Below are 17,453 nucleotides of genomic sequence, written 5' to 3' on the forward strand. Positions count from 1 at the left end.
GTGAGGCCCTGTGTGCCCCACAGTTTCTCTCTCTCTCTATCTCCACATATTTGCAGCTGCTGTGGTTTGCTGCTCCATTAATCATCGGCTGTTTCTCTCCCATGTTTGCTGCTGATAAGCTCACTGTGCATCACTGGACAGACATTTTCCTGCATCTGGCGACTCAAAAAACTTTTCCCAGAAAATTGCTGGGGATGCGAGCTGGTGATGGCAAATCAAGGGCAACAGGCCATCTGCTACCTTAGTGAGTGAGAGGATCAACAATCTAAAGGGATTGAGGAAGAAAAGAGGAATGATGGAGAAGGATGGTGAATTACAGTAAAATCAGGAACAGGAGAAATTAAGTAAAAGCAAGAATGGTTGGATTAAGATGGGAGACAAAGAGACAGAAATGAAAAGTAAGAGGAAATTAAAAGTGGAAAATGTTTTAAATCTCCAAAAAGTATTTACTTCGTTCAAGAGTGATATTCAACAGTTCAATCTGCTCCCTTCCTGGACCAGAGAGGTTGATTGGCATTGTATGAACACTTGCTGTGCCACTAAAAGGGCATCCACGCTGTTAAGTACCAGCTCAAACATTCTGTGGAGAGTTTAACTCAAGTTTCATGTGCAAATGCAGCAAGTTTTTAAAGACAACATGGAGGTTGAGGGTGAGCTGGCATTTCTATGAGGCAAACGGAGAGCAGTTCAAATCATCTAGCAACTTTTGGAATCTGCAATGCAGGAGGTGGTGGCGTAGTGGTAATCTCACAAGAAATCCAGAGGCCCAGGCTCATGTTCAGGGAACAAGGCTTCAAATCCTGCCATGGCAGCTGGTGGAATTTAAATTTAGTTAATAAAATCTGGAATATAAACCTAATCTTAGTAATGGTGACCGTGACAACTATCTATCATCAATTATTGTAAAAAAGACCATCTGGTTCACTAATGTCCTTTGGGGAAGGAAATCTGCCATCCTTAACCGGTCTGGCCTACATGTAACCCCAGACCCACATCAATGTGGTTGACTCAAGTGTCCTCTGAAATGGTTGAGCAAGCCACTCAGTTCAAGGCCAATTTGAGGTGGGCAACAAATGCTGGCCTTGCCAGAGATGGCCACATCCAATGAAAAAATCATGGGGCAGCTCTTCCTCATGACAAGTCGCTGGCCAACTTATACAATCATCACAACGAGGGCCATTTAAACAGCAAAATCTGGGCCAAGTTTTGTTTCACAATGGTTTTGAAATAGTGAAAAAACACAGTGTAAAATGGAGTCATTTTTACTATGTTAAAAATAATTATGTTTTCAAAAGCCATAAAAATAGCCACATTCGTGTTTGCAAACTGCATTATCAAAACCCTATAATAAGCCCTGATGTTTTTCACTATGTTCAGATAGATGAAAGGGAACTTGAACACCTGGTTATGTGGGCAGGATAAAATAATATCTCTGATGTCAGCTGTATATTAGCTTCACCGAAATGCATAATACATAAACAACAATGATCTTTTACGAAAAAGCACAAACCCTTAATCTGCTACATGGTAAAGATGCAAATCGGATAAGAGACCCCCTTTGCAAAAAGGTTATGCTGAAGGTGAATAATGCTTTGTCAATTTTCATTTGGAATCAAGCAATTGGAAACGCAGAAAGGAGGTTCCCAGGGGAAACAAGAACAGTTCTCTCTGGGTGATCTTGTATTACCAATTATGCCCTATGTAATTGCTTTTTAAATTTTTAATAAAATGCTCGAAGTATGTGGGCTTCCATTAGTGCAGGCAGTACTCCTGCAATGACAAAACCAGCCTTATTTGCTTTCCTTATTTGTTCACAATCTCTATGGGCCTGAGTTAAACCAGAGGCAATGGTCCCACCTTGGCATGCAAAATGGAGCCATTGACGGAAATGAAAATCCTATTTTTTTGATGCAAATATATTCTTAATGTTGTAAGGACATGAGGCTATCATTCACGGCTTTCATTTCATAATTTATGGAGACAGTTCATTTATATTTCTGAAAATGGAGAACTTCATCTTGTTTGCATCAGCCCCAGGGTCAATGGTCAGCAAAGGGATAGCAGTATGGGTGCAGGCATTGGCAAACTGGAAATGTGGCGAGTTCATTACAGCAGAAGCACAACTCTTAGCAAACCTAGGATTCTCACTTGTTCAAATGTTATGTAGCCTGACTTCCACACGCACCAGGTAGGACGCAGAAATGCCAAAGCTGAGTGAGAGATTGAAAGTGACTATGTCAAGTACCTTAACCACATTGTTCCTGGGATTTAGCAAGTTGTACTATTGTCATGCGTGTCTCTTTTTCAATCAGAAGCCAAAGTCGGGTCCTAATTTAGGGCACTGCCAAGTTGCACAAGCCTAAGATAGAAGTGTAAAGTCAATTAAGGCTACTTACTTGGTCTGATGTTTGGATCCCTGTAGATGGGCATGGTACTGTTCTATGGAATTTAGGATCATATGACACAAACTGCAGGTGTAACTGCGCTTCAGTACTGCAAGAGAAGATGGACATTTTAAATTGCTGATAAACTGATGATCCTGGTTTCAGGACAGACCAACTTGCATTGCTTCTGCTGATATTGGACTATTTTTCACAACCTTGTGAAAAATATCTCAGCGTTTTATAAAATATCTCTGTGCACGCATTAAGCAACAGCAATAATTTTCTCCTCTGGCCTTCCTGGCATGGAACTTAGCCAAGTGGGAGCACGTATCAGGGATTTTCACAGCCCTCTCCCCCAAACCCATGGCACATCCATTCAAAATAAATCAATGGAACATCACATCTTGGTGTTGCACAGCTTCCCAATATGTGAACTCGGCTGGTCTCTTTCCACAAAGGGATTACCAGAAGAGGAGAATCTCACTTAATATTTACACATTCCTTTTTTAAAACTCATAAAGCTGAGCTTAAAAATTCATTGTTTGGAGGAAAAATGCACTTATGCTAACTTGGGCCCACATGTTCAATTTGTTTCTCAAAGCTGCAGCTTTCTTGGTATGATACTCCAATTAAAACAACAATAAAAACTTGGGCTTTTCACAGGAGTGCCCCCAAACAAAAATTCACATTAAACCACATAAGGTGGTTCAAAGCATGTAGGGTTTTCTCTTTGGGATGATGCCTCAGGCTACAGCTGGATGCACATGCTTGTATTCTATCTGTAAATGTAGGTTGACTTTGGAAGCTTATAGAAGTATAAGGGGGTTGGCAGCAGCCTGAAGATGCAAGCTGTTGGAGGAACCCGAAATAGGCTCTGGATTGACAAGGTTGGAAAATGTAATGGGAGAAAAGAAGCTGTGAGCTGGTAATGGAAAGATAATGAACAACAGTTAATCAGCACGTACAGTAATGGGGAAGCTGCTATTTAGGACAGTTTCATTTACTCTGAGGAGCACAACATGCATGCTAATTAATTGTTACGTGTGGCTTTTATCTCTTAAGAAATGCTGTTGGTTTTCTGATGGTCCACTGAAGCTGTAATTAATAAATGGGGGGAGGGGGGGGGGGGGGGGATGAAAATGATCCCAAATGTGCCATTGTCTCAAATTTACACTAGTCTACTCCCAAAGCTCCAACCATCCTTAAGTATAGCCTAAGTATTACAAAAAATATTTAACATTCAAAGCAACACAATGCCCTAGGACCCATTGTCTACCTGAGTCTGTAAACTACAGACAGTGCTGTGACTTTGGGAGACCCAAGACCCTATGTGTGCTACCTCTGACGTGGCTGCCTTCCTGGAGCTGGGATGCATTAGCAACAACTTGCATTTATATACCACCTTTAACATGGTAAAATATGACAAGACACTTTACAGGAACGTTATCAAACAGAACTAGATGCTGAGCCACATAGAGATATTAGGACAGGTGACCAAAAGCTTGGTCAAAAGGTAGGCCTTAAAGAGGAAATAAAGTTAGAAAGGTAGGGAAGGTTTAGGGACAGAATTCCAGTTCTTAGGAGCTCAGCAGCTGAAGGCACGACCACCAATGGAGAAGTGATTAAAACCGGGTATCATCAAGAGGCCAGAATTGGAGTTAGCACCACAGACTATAACAATAGCATAATAGCAGCTTCTTTCTTTATTGCAGCCTACACAAAGTAGCTGGCACTGTTAAATGTTTATAGAGCTTTATTTAGATGTGCTGCCTACATCTTTCTAGAAGCAAAAGATAGAGGTGGTCACGAAGTCATGTCATTTTCCTTTTATTCTAAAGAGGAAAGAAAAGTCATATAAAACGGAAAAAATGATTTCCAAACATTGTAAAAAGGGGCTATACAAAGGACCAAACAGTGGCAGTTGTTATACATCTTAATGAAAGGGAGGAAGCAGGAATCTATAAGCCAGTTACTTCAGTGTAAATAGGTGTTGAAAGTAGATCATGTGTGTTGGAATTGATGAACTCTTAGAAACACGTAGGGAAGAACTCTCCCCCCATTCGGGGGAAGTGCAGGAGCGGGCGCACTGCCATTTTATGTGGGTGGGCCAATTAAGGCCCGCCCAGCGTGATGTCCGCCAGGGAGAACTATGCGCTCCCTGTACGGGCGGGGCGGAGGGGGGGGAATTCCCTCAGCCCACAATGCGCTCTTTCGCGGATGCACGCAAAAGAGCGCACTTATCTCCCTGCGGCTAAGTGCTGTCTCAGGGAGCTCGGTGCCAAATTTAAAAACGGCGAAGGGGCAAAAATAAAATTTCCCTGACATGTCCCCTCATGTGACACTGTCACATGAGTTGGGACATGTCCTTCACTTTAAAGCTTACATTTATTAAAATTTTAAAAACCCTCATGAAACCTCATCCCGCCCGTGGATGGGGTTTCAGGCTTTTTCTGAAGCCCACCAGGCCTCCTGGCCTGCCCACCAACATTAGAGTTGGACAGGCAGGTCCATTAAGTATCTCAATTACTTTTTAAGTGGCCTCAATGGGCCATTGACAGGTCGGCGGGCACACAGCTGATGCGGCTGCGCCCCCACCGGCCTGAAAATTGAAACGATGCAGGGTGATCCAGTGTCAGCGATTGCACCCCCCCCGCTCACCGACCTAAAGATCCTGGCCATAGGGTAAATAGGAACAGTTAGCACGGGTTCATAAATAGATTACTTAAATGTTTTGATGAACGTGCTTAATACATAGATTGAGGGATGGGTGGATGTATATATGGCTTATTCAGCAGTTTGAGAAGGTATTGCAGATGAGACCAATTTTAAAAATAGACAGGTAGATAGAAGGCAGTGATTAAGACCAAATGAATGCCTTTGTGATTGCTGAGATGCATGTCGTACTGTGCTCTTGGACCTGTTTTAGTTTCCCATTTACAGAAAGGATTGGGATATAGATACCAACATAATATCAAATTATGCTGATGTTTGAAATAAAGAAGGAACCTGATTTATTTAAACATGTCATGGTTGCAGGGTGTCCCAAAAAGCTTCACAGCCAATGAGTTGCATTTGATAGGCAATGTTAGAAAGTTCCAGGGAAGGACACAGAAACACTTCAAAGATATTCTGAGCTATCCTTGAAGTGCAGTGGTATTGACCGTAATGACTGGGAGGAGCTTGCTATTAATCATTCAGAATGGTGACAAATTGCCCATCAAGCTTCAGTACATGTCGAGTCCCAACATCTTAACGATGTGGCAGAGCAGCAGCAGAGAAGGAAAGGAAAGGTAGAAAATCCTGCACTCTGGATCCCACTATCTCATGGGAAGTCCTCAAAGATACATATGTCTTTAACTCAAGATACCTAAGGAAGGATGTGCTTTCCATAGAGGGAGTGCAACAGAGGTTCACCAGGCTAATTCCTGGCTGGTGGGACTGTCCAAAAGGAGAGATTGAGGATACTGGGCCTGTATTCTCAAGAGTTGAGAAGAATGAGAGGTGATCTCATTGAAACTTAGAAAATTCTTAAGGGGCTAGACAGGGTATATGCAGAAAGAATATTTCCCCAGTGGATAGGGGATGAGGGGGGTGGTGCCCAAAGATCTGCGGGTTGAGAATTGGCCTGTTCAGTCATAAGACAACCCATGGTAGGAACATACAACCGTCAGTAGACATTATCCTTGAATTGAGGGGCAGCCGCCCCAACTGACTCTTACAAGCCAAGGAATCACAGCAGCCAAAATTACACACAGGTTTCTGCAAACAACATGGAGATAAACGATCAGACTATCTGTTTTAGTTTTGTTGGTTGAAGACTGAATGTTGGCCAGGAGATCTTTGCTTTCTTCTTCAAATCATGTCATGGGATCTTTGACATCTGCCGAAGAGGGGCTTGGTTTAACCTCTCATCTGAAAGACATCACCTCCAAGTCTCACTACTACTCTGAAATGTCACTTCTGGCTTTGAGGCAAGAAACCTATCATTGAGTCAAGAAACCTGATAACAGAACTGTGTGAAGGAATTGCAAGTTGGCCAAGTGGACAGTTACTGATTCCTGAAGAAGTCATATTCGATTTGAAACATTAACTCTGTTTCTCTCTCCACAGATGCTGCCAGAATTGCTGAGTATTTCCAGCACTTTCTGTTTTTATTACAGATTTCGATCACTCACGGTATTTTGCTTTTAGTTACTGGTAACTGTTGTTCAATGTTGAGAAATGTGAAGTACAGCATTTTGGAGAAAAAGCACACTGAAATTAAGTGTACGCTAAATGGTTAGATTTTTCAGAGTCGAGTGTGAGGGAGATCTAGGAACATAGACACATAGGAACAGGAGTAGGCCATTCAGCCCCTTGAGCCTGCTCCACCATTCAAATAGATCATGGCTGATCATCTACCTCAATGCCATTTCCCCACACTATCCCCATATCCCTTGATGTCATTAGTATTGAGAAATCTATCAATCTCTGTCTTGAGCATACTCGATGACTGAACTTCAACAGCCCTCCGGGGTAGAGGATTGCAAAGGTTCAATCATGACCCGGTGAGTGAAGAAATTCCTCATCTCAGTCCTAAATGGCTTGCCCCTCATTCTGAGACTGTGTCCCTACCACCTTCCCCATCCACTATCTACATCCTTTCTGCATATACCCTGTCTAGCCCCTTAAGAATTTTCTAAGTTTCAATGAGATCACCTCTCATTCTTCTCAACTCTTGAGAATACAGGCCCAGTATCCTCAATCTCTCCTTTTGGACAGTCCCACCAGCCAGGAATTAGCCTGGTGAACCTCTGTTGCACTCCCTCTACGGCAAGCACATCCTTCCTTAGGTATCTTGAGTTAAAGATCTTTGAAGGCGGAAGGATAGAGCTAACTAGGGACATTGAACGAGAAAGGGAGGTTGCTGAGTCTGTACAAGACATTGGATAGGCTACAGTTTCAGCCTTACTTTGAGTTCTGCGCACCCCATTTGGGCCACGGGAATAATTCAGTGAAGAATTTCACAATTGTGAGAAGTTTTGGGACAGTGATTGGTGAAGGATTGTATCCATCAGTCCCTAGGCTCAAGAGCAGGCAGAAGTTAATACTTTCACACAAATGCAGAGTGATTTACCTTCAGGTGATTTTAAAAGAGTCCAGTTAAGTCTTTTAAAGGGAAGAATATAAAAGGACACACTCCCAAGAATGAATAACAAAAAAAAAAAGACATAGGTTATGTTTCTATGCATTACAAGCAACCCCTTTTCGTTGACAAATTCGTAAACCTGTTTCATCGATTAGTTCTTGGTCTCGACAAGCAAGATGCAGTTAAATAGTTTTCTGTTGTTGTATCCTACGCTTGACGTTGAAAATTCTAAGTAGAGAAGAGCATATTTGTCACTACCCAATAACTACTTGTGAAAAGAGGTTAAAATGCTTCTGATTGAAAATTTCAAGGATTAACCAAAACAACTGATTGCTGTATATTGATTTACCATCTGCCTTTATTTTCTTACTTCTCCTCAACTGGGTTGAAAATGCTCAATTAAAGAGTATAATGGATATCCAGTTAAAAGAGTGTAAACTGCATGTAACCATATAGAAATCCAAATCCAAGAAGGCTAATTAAAAAAAATCTCAGTACAGTGGCTGTTATCAACAAGGCTTACTGTTCAATTTTCGAAGCTCTTTCATCTTTATTTTTAAATAATTTTCCTTTCCAAATGGCCCATGCCTTTTTCTGAAGAGAGAACAATTCTCCAACTTTCAAGAAAGCGTAGAACAGCAGTTATGTTACTGGAATATATGTGGAGGCCTGGATTAATGAACTGGAGAATGACTTCAAATCCCATCACCACAGCTGGGGTATTTAAATTCAGTTAAATAAATTTGGAATGAAAAGCTATTATCAGTAATGGTGACCATGAAGCGATCAGACTGCTGTAAAAACCATCTAATGTCCTTTAGGGAAGGGAATCTGTCGTCCTTGCCCAGTCTGGTCTATATGTGACTCCAGGCCAACAGCAATGGGCTCGACTCTTAACTCTGAAATAGCCTAGCAAGCCATTCAATTAAGGGCAATTAGAGATGGACAATAAATGCCAGTGACTCCTACATCCTGTTAATGAATAAAAAAGATGAAAGCTTTTTATGAATTTTGATGAAAACAATGGCCCAGGTCTTCCTCAAAGCGGCAATCATCGTCAGATTGCTGCTTCACTCGTACTTTTCTGCGCCCTAACTCTGCTCCGTATTTCTGGCCAGGTCTTCTGAGCCCGGCTTCTTCAGAAATATAGTGTTCAGTCCCATGAAGGGCTCCAGCTTAGTGCTGTTGCGTCAGGGGAAAGGCAAGCCATGGCCCCTTTTTACAGCACTAGCAGCCATAAGGTAAGCATAAAGGACCAGTGTGGTTGTCAGTGAACGGGCGAGTGGGTGGACGTCAGCGAGCGGGAGAGTGGGTGGACGTCTGCGAGCGGGAGAGTGGATGGACGTCAGTGAGCGGGCGAGTGGGTGGACGTCAGTGAGCGGGTGAGTTGGTGGACGTCAGTGAGCGGGCGAGTGGGTGGTTGTCAGCGAGCGGGCGAGTGGGTGGACGTCAGCGAGCGGGAGAGTGGGTGGACGTCTGCGAGCGGGAGAGTGGATGGACGTCAGTGAGCGGGCGAGTGGGTGGACGTCAGTGAGCGGGCTAGTGGGTGGACGTCTGTGAGCGGGAGTGTGGGTGGACGTCAGTGAGCGGGAGAGTGGGTGGACGTCAGTGAGCGGGCGAGTGGGTGGACGTCAGTGAGCGGGCGAGTGGGTGGACGTCTGTGAGCGGGCGAGTGGGTGGACGTCAGCGAGCGGGCGAGTGGGTAGATGTCAGCGAGAGGGCAAGTGGGTGGGTGGACGTCAGCGAGCGGGCGGACGTCAGCGAGAGGGCGAGTGGGTGGACGTCAGTGAGCGGGTGAGTGGGTGGACGTCAGTGAGTGGGCGGGTGGACGTCAGCGAGCGGGCGAGTGGGTGGGTGGACATCAGCGAGCGGACGAGTGGGTGGACGTCAGCGAGTGGGCGGACGTCAGCGAGTGGGCTAGTGGGTGGACGTCAGCAAGAGGGCGAGTGGGTGGACGTCAGTGAGCGGGCGAGTGGGTGGACGTCAGTGAGCGGGCGGGTGGACGTCAGCGAGCGGGCGAGTGGGTGGGTGGACATCAGCGAGCGGACGAGTGGGTGGACGTCAGCGAGTGGGCGAGTGGGTGGACGTCAGCGAGCGGGCGAGTGGGTGGACGTCAGCGAGAGGGCGAGTGGGTGGGTGGACGTCAGCGAGCGGGCGAGTGGGTGGACATCAGCGAGCGGGCGAGTGGGTGGACGTCAGCGAGAGGGCGAGTGGGTGGGTGGACGTCAGCGAGCGGGTGAGTGGGTGGACGTCAGCGAGCGGGTGGACGTCAGCGAGCGGGCGAGTGGGTGGACGTCAGCGAGAGGGCGAGTGGGTGGGTGGACGTCAGCGAGCGGGCGAGTGGGTGGACGTCAGCGAGAGGGCGAGTGGGTGGACGTCAGCGAGCGGGCGAGTGGGTGGGTGGACGTCAGCGAGCGGGCGAGTGGGTGGACGTCTGCGAGCAGGCGAGTGGGTGGACGTTAGCGAGCGGGCGAGTGGGTGGACGTCAGCGAGCGGGCGAGTGGGTGGACGTTAGCGAGCGGGCGAGTGGGTGGACGTCAGCGAGCGGGCGAGTGGGTGGGTGTTAGTGAGCGGGCGAATGAATAAATGAGTGAATGGGCAGGGTGGGTGGGTAGGTGAGCGGGATAAGTGGGTAGGGTGGGTGAGGGTAATGGGTTGGGTGGTAGGCAGGTGAGATGGCAGATGGGTGGAAGGTGGGTAGGGTGGCAGGTGAGTAAGATGACAGGTGAGTTAGTGACTTGGGTGACAGGTTGGTGATATGGGTAGATGGGTTGGGGGTAGTCAGGTCGGGAGCTAGTCAGGTCGGGTCGGGACTGGATGGGTAGTCGGGTCTGGTCGGAAGGGATAGTCAGGCAGTCAGTGGTGGTAGTCGGGGGATAGTCGGAGGGTTGGGGGATAGTCGGGGGGAAGGGGGGGTGGTTTAGCAGAGGTTGTTGGGGGGATGGGTCAGTGAGATTGGGGAGGTCAGTTCTATAGTTATCTAGGGGTTAGACTAGGTTTTTTCTGTCTAACATTTCCTTGGTAACTATCCAGATAAGTCAATAGGAACTGTTCAAAGTTTCCAACTCTAACTCGGAGTCAGAGACTTTCACAAAGGTTCCCGGAGTGCAGCGGAATTGTCTGTCAGAATTTCAAACCTCCCAGGCAATTTCCACAGAGATCAGTGCATCGGGACTTGTGTTGGGTACCATTGCAGATCTTGGGTCATAGGTCCAGTCTCCGATGATCCGGAGACTGGAAGATCTGAGCCCTTGACTTTTTCAGTGCTGCTCCAAGGCTCTTTCCTTCACCAGAGATAACAAGACTTTATTTATCTTTCTAAGTTACAGAATGGAATCTAACTTTGGGCACCAGTGGCTTTACACATAGAGCATCAGATTCCCGGGAATGACCACATGGCTGCACTATATATTGTAGAAATACATAGCATTTATTGCTAGATAGAAGTGACTTGATCCAACAGGTCTATACCGATGCTAATGCTCCACACGTTTCCTTCTACCTTAACTCATTGCACTCTACCAACATATCCATCTATTCCTTTCTCCCTCATGTACTGAAAGCTTTCCCTCAAATGGATCCATGATTAAGGGGTTCCTATCTGAACTTCAAACACATTACATCCTTGCAATGCCACTTATCACTTAAGAGCCTCAATGTTCTTTGCAGTTTGAATTTTTCTTCAACTATACAACTTTGGTTTTACCAGCACCCACGTATTTGAAGAATAAACCTAACATATTGACAGCAGGGTTTGAAGAATTCCTTGCCCAGCTAAAGACTATAATACAAACAACATACTGTGGATGCTGGAGATCTGAATTAAAAACAGAATGTGCTGGGGAGACTCAGCAGGTCTGGCAGCATCTGTGGAGAGAGGAACAGAGTTAACATTTCGAGCCCAATATGACTCTTCTCTACCCACAGATGCTGCCAGACCTGCTGGGTTTTTCCAGCAATTTCTGTTTTTATTAAAGGCCATTACACTTCATTCACAACTGTAGCAGGCTTGCACAATGCTGACAAGTCATCATAACCAGAGAGATATTTGGCCGACATGCGTATAGCATTCGCTTCCAGAAACTGAATTTCGCTGGCAATGATGGGTTGTAAAGATAGCCTATTGTTGGTGAACCCTTTTAAAACGCTGCTCTTTCAGAGAGCCAATATTGAAGCACCACCATGGGGGCTCTCTTTACAACATCTGACCTAAAACTGTGCAACAATTACTAACCACTAATTATGAAAGCACAATAGTTTCAATTAAGCAAATGCTTTTGCTCGTTTAAATGATTATATGTGGCTGTCCACATTACATCCTGCAGATTGTAATTTTAAAATATTCAGCAAAATATTATGGTAAAATCATCGGTTCAGTGTTTTCCTTCATGCGATTCATGACACGTGTCTACAGGAAGAGTGGTCAAAGGTTTACTCAAACAGGGGATTCAGAAATTGTGAGCACTGTATTTTTTTCTACAGTGAATAACAAATTCAATGGCCTTGATATTATATGAAAAAAAGTTATCACATTAATTTGCCATCACTACTTTTGATATTGTTTAAAGAAAATAGGTGCATTTCATTCGGGTATATGCATGTAGGAATGTTCTTGAAATTCCTCGCTTTAAATCACATATGAGAGGTTTTATCTGGATTTGTAATTCAAATCAGTGAAAGAACCAAGAGCTTTTCAGGACGATCTTTTCCAATTCTACACTGCAAGGCGTTTGACTGAAGCATAGCTTTACCCATCTTCATATGGGAGAATTATCAGACTTTAAATTTTACAAAGCCATCCGCCTATGTCTAACTGAGAGAAGTTTTTGAACCAGTATCAACAGCAAGTTACTTTGTTTGCAGCCAGTGCGCATCAGGGAATTGCAGCTGCATTATCCAAGGGTCTTGGATATCCATTGGTATTCAATGAAATATTTTGCTACCAGACTAAAATTAGAAAATCATAAAGCTGCTCCTCAGTGGTTTCTGTTTGTTCTGTTTAGTTGTTCAACATTTGTTAGCTAGGATAGAAATACATTGTCAAGAACTCTGTTATGATCTAGAGGTTCTATTCCATTGATATCCTGATGGCAAATGGTGGCTACATGCCCTATCACATCCTATTCACATTGTCATTGGAAAAACCTTCACATTGGCAGAGTTTATTAGAAAATGCTAAGGTGTCTCCCATAAGAATCCTTCCCCCTTCCTCCCCCACCCCCTCCCCTCGCCAAAATGTTTCCCCTTCTATTTTTCTTGTGAAAGCACTAATGATTCTTGGGTTTGGTTTCTCTTTCCACATTGGGGAAGCCGATCTCCTCAGCTTGTCACGGTAAGATGTCGAGGGGAGACACTGCTGTCAAACGTCTGAAGTGGCCATACTGTGAATGACATTCAGGGGCCAAAGCAGTTGAGTCCCAGCCCTTGACTGAAATCAATTAAGTGGATCTGTAGGCTAGCAGCTGCACTAACAAATGGACATACACAGACACACACACACAGACTACTGAAGATAGTTGTGTATTCATCTGCCTTTCAATTGCTGATGGACAGGCATGTCAACTCCAAGAGGAATGTCAAATAAAAATACATTTTCCACTTTGCTAGCATGATCTTGTCATCCCGATACAGACCTCTGTCTCCAGTCCCCTGGCTTACGTATCTCTTCTTCTCACACCACAAAAAATGATCTGCCTCTCTCTCTCCCTGAGAGGTGCTCACCCTCATGGGCCTCTCTTGCATTATAAAGAGGTGAATGCTATGGCCCTAGTCTTTTTTCTCAGGGATGTGCTGTTTCAGCATTATGTAATTCATTTTTGAAATGCATCTGGCGTTCTTTTCTTTTGCAGAAGAATTCTATGCAGGAAGTCCAGTTTAAATGGCTCAAAAGTAGCTCAGATGAATGACGGCTCATTCATCATCTTCTCAAAATGGTTTTGGAGCAGTTTAATTACTTGTAATTTTTTCCATTTTTTAAACAGTTTTGCAGCGTGCAATTTACGTTCATTGTTCTTGTTTGACTTCATATTAATTGTTCTATCTGGACCAGTGAGATTTCATTAAAATAACTTTGGGGAATAATGAACCCATTTGTTTTAGCAATCAATGAATGGGTGCCAACAGAATGTTCAACCACAGAGGTTTTATTACAACCAAACCCAATTATGTCATCCCTGACTCTGACAGTGAGACAGAAGAATTAGTATTGTTGCAACCAGGAATGGAAAGGTTGATTTAATTGTTCATCTCTTCAGTTCAAGAATGCTGACAGCAATTGTAATACTTACATTGCTGTCCTGGTGGAAATCAGCTCAAATCCAGTGACCGAGCTTAGGACTTTCCTAGTTTGTATGGTTCACTGATGCAGACAAGGCATTTATTGATCGAGCCATTGGGGGATTGAGGGTTGGACAGGATACTTGTTCTTGTGTTGTAAATGTAGCATCCTGCTAGAAAACACACACCATTATGACTTATAAACCAAGCAAAAAGGCATCTTAAGGCAAGGAGACCACAATAGTGCCAGCCTCATAAACAAAATGCAAAGAGCTACGTGTAATAGTGCTTTTTATTTTAGAGAGTTATGTGTTATGGTGTTGTCTATTTTAAAGAGTTACATGTTGTGGTGTTGTATATTTTGAAGAGCTGTGTTATGGTGCATTATACTTTCTTTCCATAACTGATACCTTGCAGTGATGATAAGCCAGGAAGCTGAGTGAGAGATTTACATGCCAATGTAAACTCATGCGGTTTACTGTGCCGAGCTGCATGTTAGTGTAAGCCCTGGCTAATATGGTAGCACACTCATCTCTGAGTCACAAGGTTGTGGAGACAAGCCCTACTTCGGGACTTGAAAACAAAGTCTCAAGGCTGGCACTCCATGGCAGCACCAAGACAGTGCTGCACTGTTGGAGATACTGTCTTTTCCATAAACTTAGAGCATTTTTCATGAAGGCTGGGTGTCCTTTCCTCATCGGTTGTTCTCAAATTTATGCTATAGCCAACGTTCTTGGCTTAGAAGCGAAGCAACATTTCCCAGCCCAGTGGAGAAAATCCTGCTTGACTGATGGTTATGGCATAGATGCACCTTGAGCATTGGGCACAAACTGGAAAGGCAATAATATTACAGTTTATAGTACTGCCAGCCTTCATGTGAATAACTACTCACAAAATAACAATGCTCTCATGCATAATTATCATTTGTAAACTAGCCTAATTCAAGGAAAACATATACTTGAAACTTGGTACGTGACCTAATCATGGATTACTGGTAATTGAACATTATGTCAATGGCTTATCACATCATCAAATATTTGTGTTCAGTTTGTTTGTCTGATTTGCTAACTGTGATAAGTTGACTTACCCTGAAGAATCATCTTGGATAATGAAGTTTTAACTATATTTCCTTATTTTGTGCTCAGCGGGAATATCCTAGTAGAAACAGCAGGATTGTTACTGTAGCTAAGCCAATGAAACTGATAACTAACTAGATCCTGCTAGCCGTGGGGAGGAGCAGAGACCAATGTTTTTCCAAATTAGTAGATAAGTGCAAGTAGATATTGAAATAACTATCAGCTGGTAGCACCTTCATCGCCGAGTCAGAAATCTGCGGATTCAAGTTCCACTTCAGCACAAAAATCTCGGCTTGCACCCCAATACAATATTGAGAGTGTGTGGTGCTGTCATTCAGCTTAGATGTTAACTGCAAGAGATCCCATGGCACTAGTTTGAAGAAGAGCAGGGGAGTTCTCCCTGGTGACTTGGAGAATATTCGTTCCTCAATCAGCATCATGAAAACAGATGACCTCGCCATTATCACATTGCTGCTTGTGAGAACTTGCTGCCTGCAGGTTAGCTGCAAATTAGCTGCTGCGTTTCCTCCATTATAATAGTGATTATGCTGTAGTTCATTGGCTCTAAAACAACTGGGGATGTCATGAAAGACGCTATACTTATGCAAGTCTTTATTTCATCTAGAATACAGTTTAAGGGAGACCTGAGAGTAAAGTCACCCTTAACAACCAGGATTTACAGATAAGCTGCTCTTTTTGGCTTCCTAATATTTTCTACCGCTGTCCTGAAGGCAGAAATCACTGCTGTAGTGTGATTCCAAGGAGCCATTCTTCAAACTAAGTCTAGATTGTGTGTGTGAGGAGGTTATAGAACTGTGAAGGCATCGTAAGCCAGCCTGTCCTCAACCAACGCCCAAATTCTTTTCAACAGGAATGCAGGAGCAGCGAGCAAGTCGTTTTGGAAATATACCTAGGAGTATCTACTCTGCACTATTCGGTATCATGCTATGTGTACTCATTGTATCATCAAGAAAGTTGCTCTTGTGGTCACTTGAACCCTGACAAATGGGTCTTTCCTTTAGTTCATGTTGTGTGAGCATCTTGTATATTGGTTCTGATGGCAAACATATTGCCCGATGACTGGCTAAGCCCCAGAACTTTGAAAACTAGCTGCAAACAATGTGCTGACAAACACATTGTGCATAATGTCAATTCTGGAAATTAATCATGAGGCAATTAGGCCGGGATTTCCCGGTCCTGCTCACGGCCAGAATCGGTGCAGGTGGGACCAAGAAATCTGGAGAACAGCCAAAAGTCTGTTGACTTTGGGGGGGAATTTCCAGTCCCGTCAGAAATCCCGCCCATGTAAATTGCAGAAAATATCTGACAAGTTTTATGGGATGTGAAGAATTTACTGAGGTGCAATGTGCATCAAGTTTTCAGATTACAAATGCTGGTTGTATGTAAATTCATTGAAACTTTGGCTTCCCTAATCTAGCCGAGGGAGAAATCTTCATGAATTCATAAGGGAGTGGGTGCAATCAACAAAATGAAGACACACTCCTTCTGATGGGATGGTGCAGTTTTAGAATTGGATTTCTCCACGAAAATGCAGCACAGTTAAAAGCACATCTTTCGTGAGTAAACTCTGTGAATGCACACATTGGCATTTTAAAATAAAGGTAAATGTATTCTTTCGAGGGGAAGGAAAGCCTACAAAAATAATTTTGTTTCATCCAAGTGTTCGTCCAATTTATGCAGTGAAACATATACTTACAAGAAGTTGGTTTGAGGGAGGGAAGAAAAGTTTGCTTCCTAGATACATAGACACCTGCCAGGTTGGATGACTCTCTCTAATAGGTCATTGTATGACATCATGGCAGGGCAGCAGTCCATTCATCTCGAAATGGCTTCATTGAAAGCAATATAGGCTCTTGTTTTGCACAAGCCTGCAAGCTGACCTGAAGACCCACAACCCTCAGATTTGAGGCTGAAGGCTGGATAAGGGACATCCCTAGTCAATACCATGGCCTAGGCAGCTCTAGGCAAGACTTGAAGTTGGTTCCGAATCATGGCTCCCTATATTATTTTTACTGGAATAAATCTCAGGCACATAGCCTGCCCCAGCTGGCCCCATGATGAGCAGCATGGCAGACTTAACAACTGGAGCCAAAATGCCAATCAGAAAGTTGAAGTTTTTTGGAAATATTAAATCCCATCATTGGGAAAGTACTTTGAAAAGCACTCCACATTGACTTTCTTCTTTGTTAAGTAAAGCCGTTAACAACTGCAAATAATGTGACTGATGTTGAGGGGAATAAATGGCTAGATAGAGTGAATCTATTTCCACTGCTTGGGAAGTTTAAGACTAGGGGGCACTATCTACCAATTGGAGCCAGAACCTCTTGGAGTGAAATGAGGAAACACTCATGCAAAGGGTGGTAGAATTTTGGAACTTTCTTCTGCAATTGTCAATTTATGCAAAATCGATTGTTGATTTCTAAATTTGAGATTAATAGATTTTTGTTAACCAAAAGAGATGGAACAAAAGCAGATGTATGGAGTTAGGTCACAGATCAGCCATGTCGGGTCTGGATTAAATGACATACTCCAGCTTCTAGATTTCTACTATAAATATTGTTTTCTTGC

The 17,453-nt window shown here is 43.8% G+C and overlaps 1 protein-coding gene across 1 annotated transcript in view; it reads right to left on the reverse strand.

Annotated features, from left to right (window-relative positions):
- Positions 1–17,453, reverse strand: part of LOC144694896 (zinc finger matrin-type protein 4-like) — a 157,187-nt gene that overhangs the window by 37,791 nt on the left and 101,943 nt on the right. The window contains exon 6 of the mRNA XM_078565630.1: positions 2,397–2,493. Within this exon, the coding sequence (XP_078421756.1) occupies positions 2,397–2,493 (97 nt within the window). The remainder of the gene's footprint in view (positions 1–2,396; positions 2,494–17,453) is intronic.

The sequence above is a fragment of the Cetorhinus maximus genome, chromosome 20 (assembly GCF_964194155.1).
Source record: "Cetorhinus maximus chromosome 20, sCetMax3.hap1.1, whole genome shotgun sequence".
NCBI classification, from domain to species: domain Eukaryota; kingdom Metazoa; phylum Chordata; class Chondrichthyes; order Lamniformes; family Cetorhinidae; genus Cetorhinus; species Cetorhinus maximus.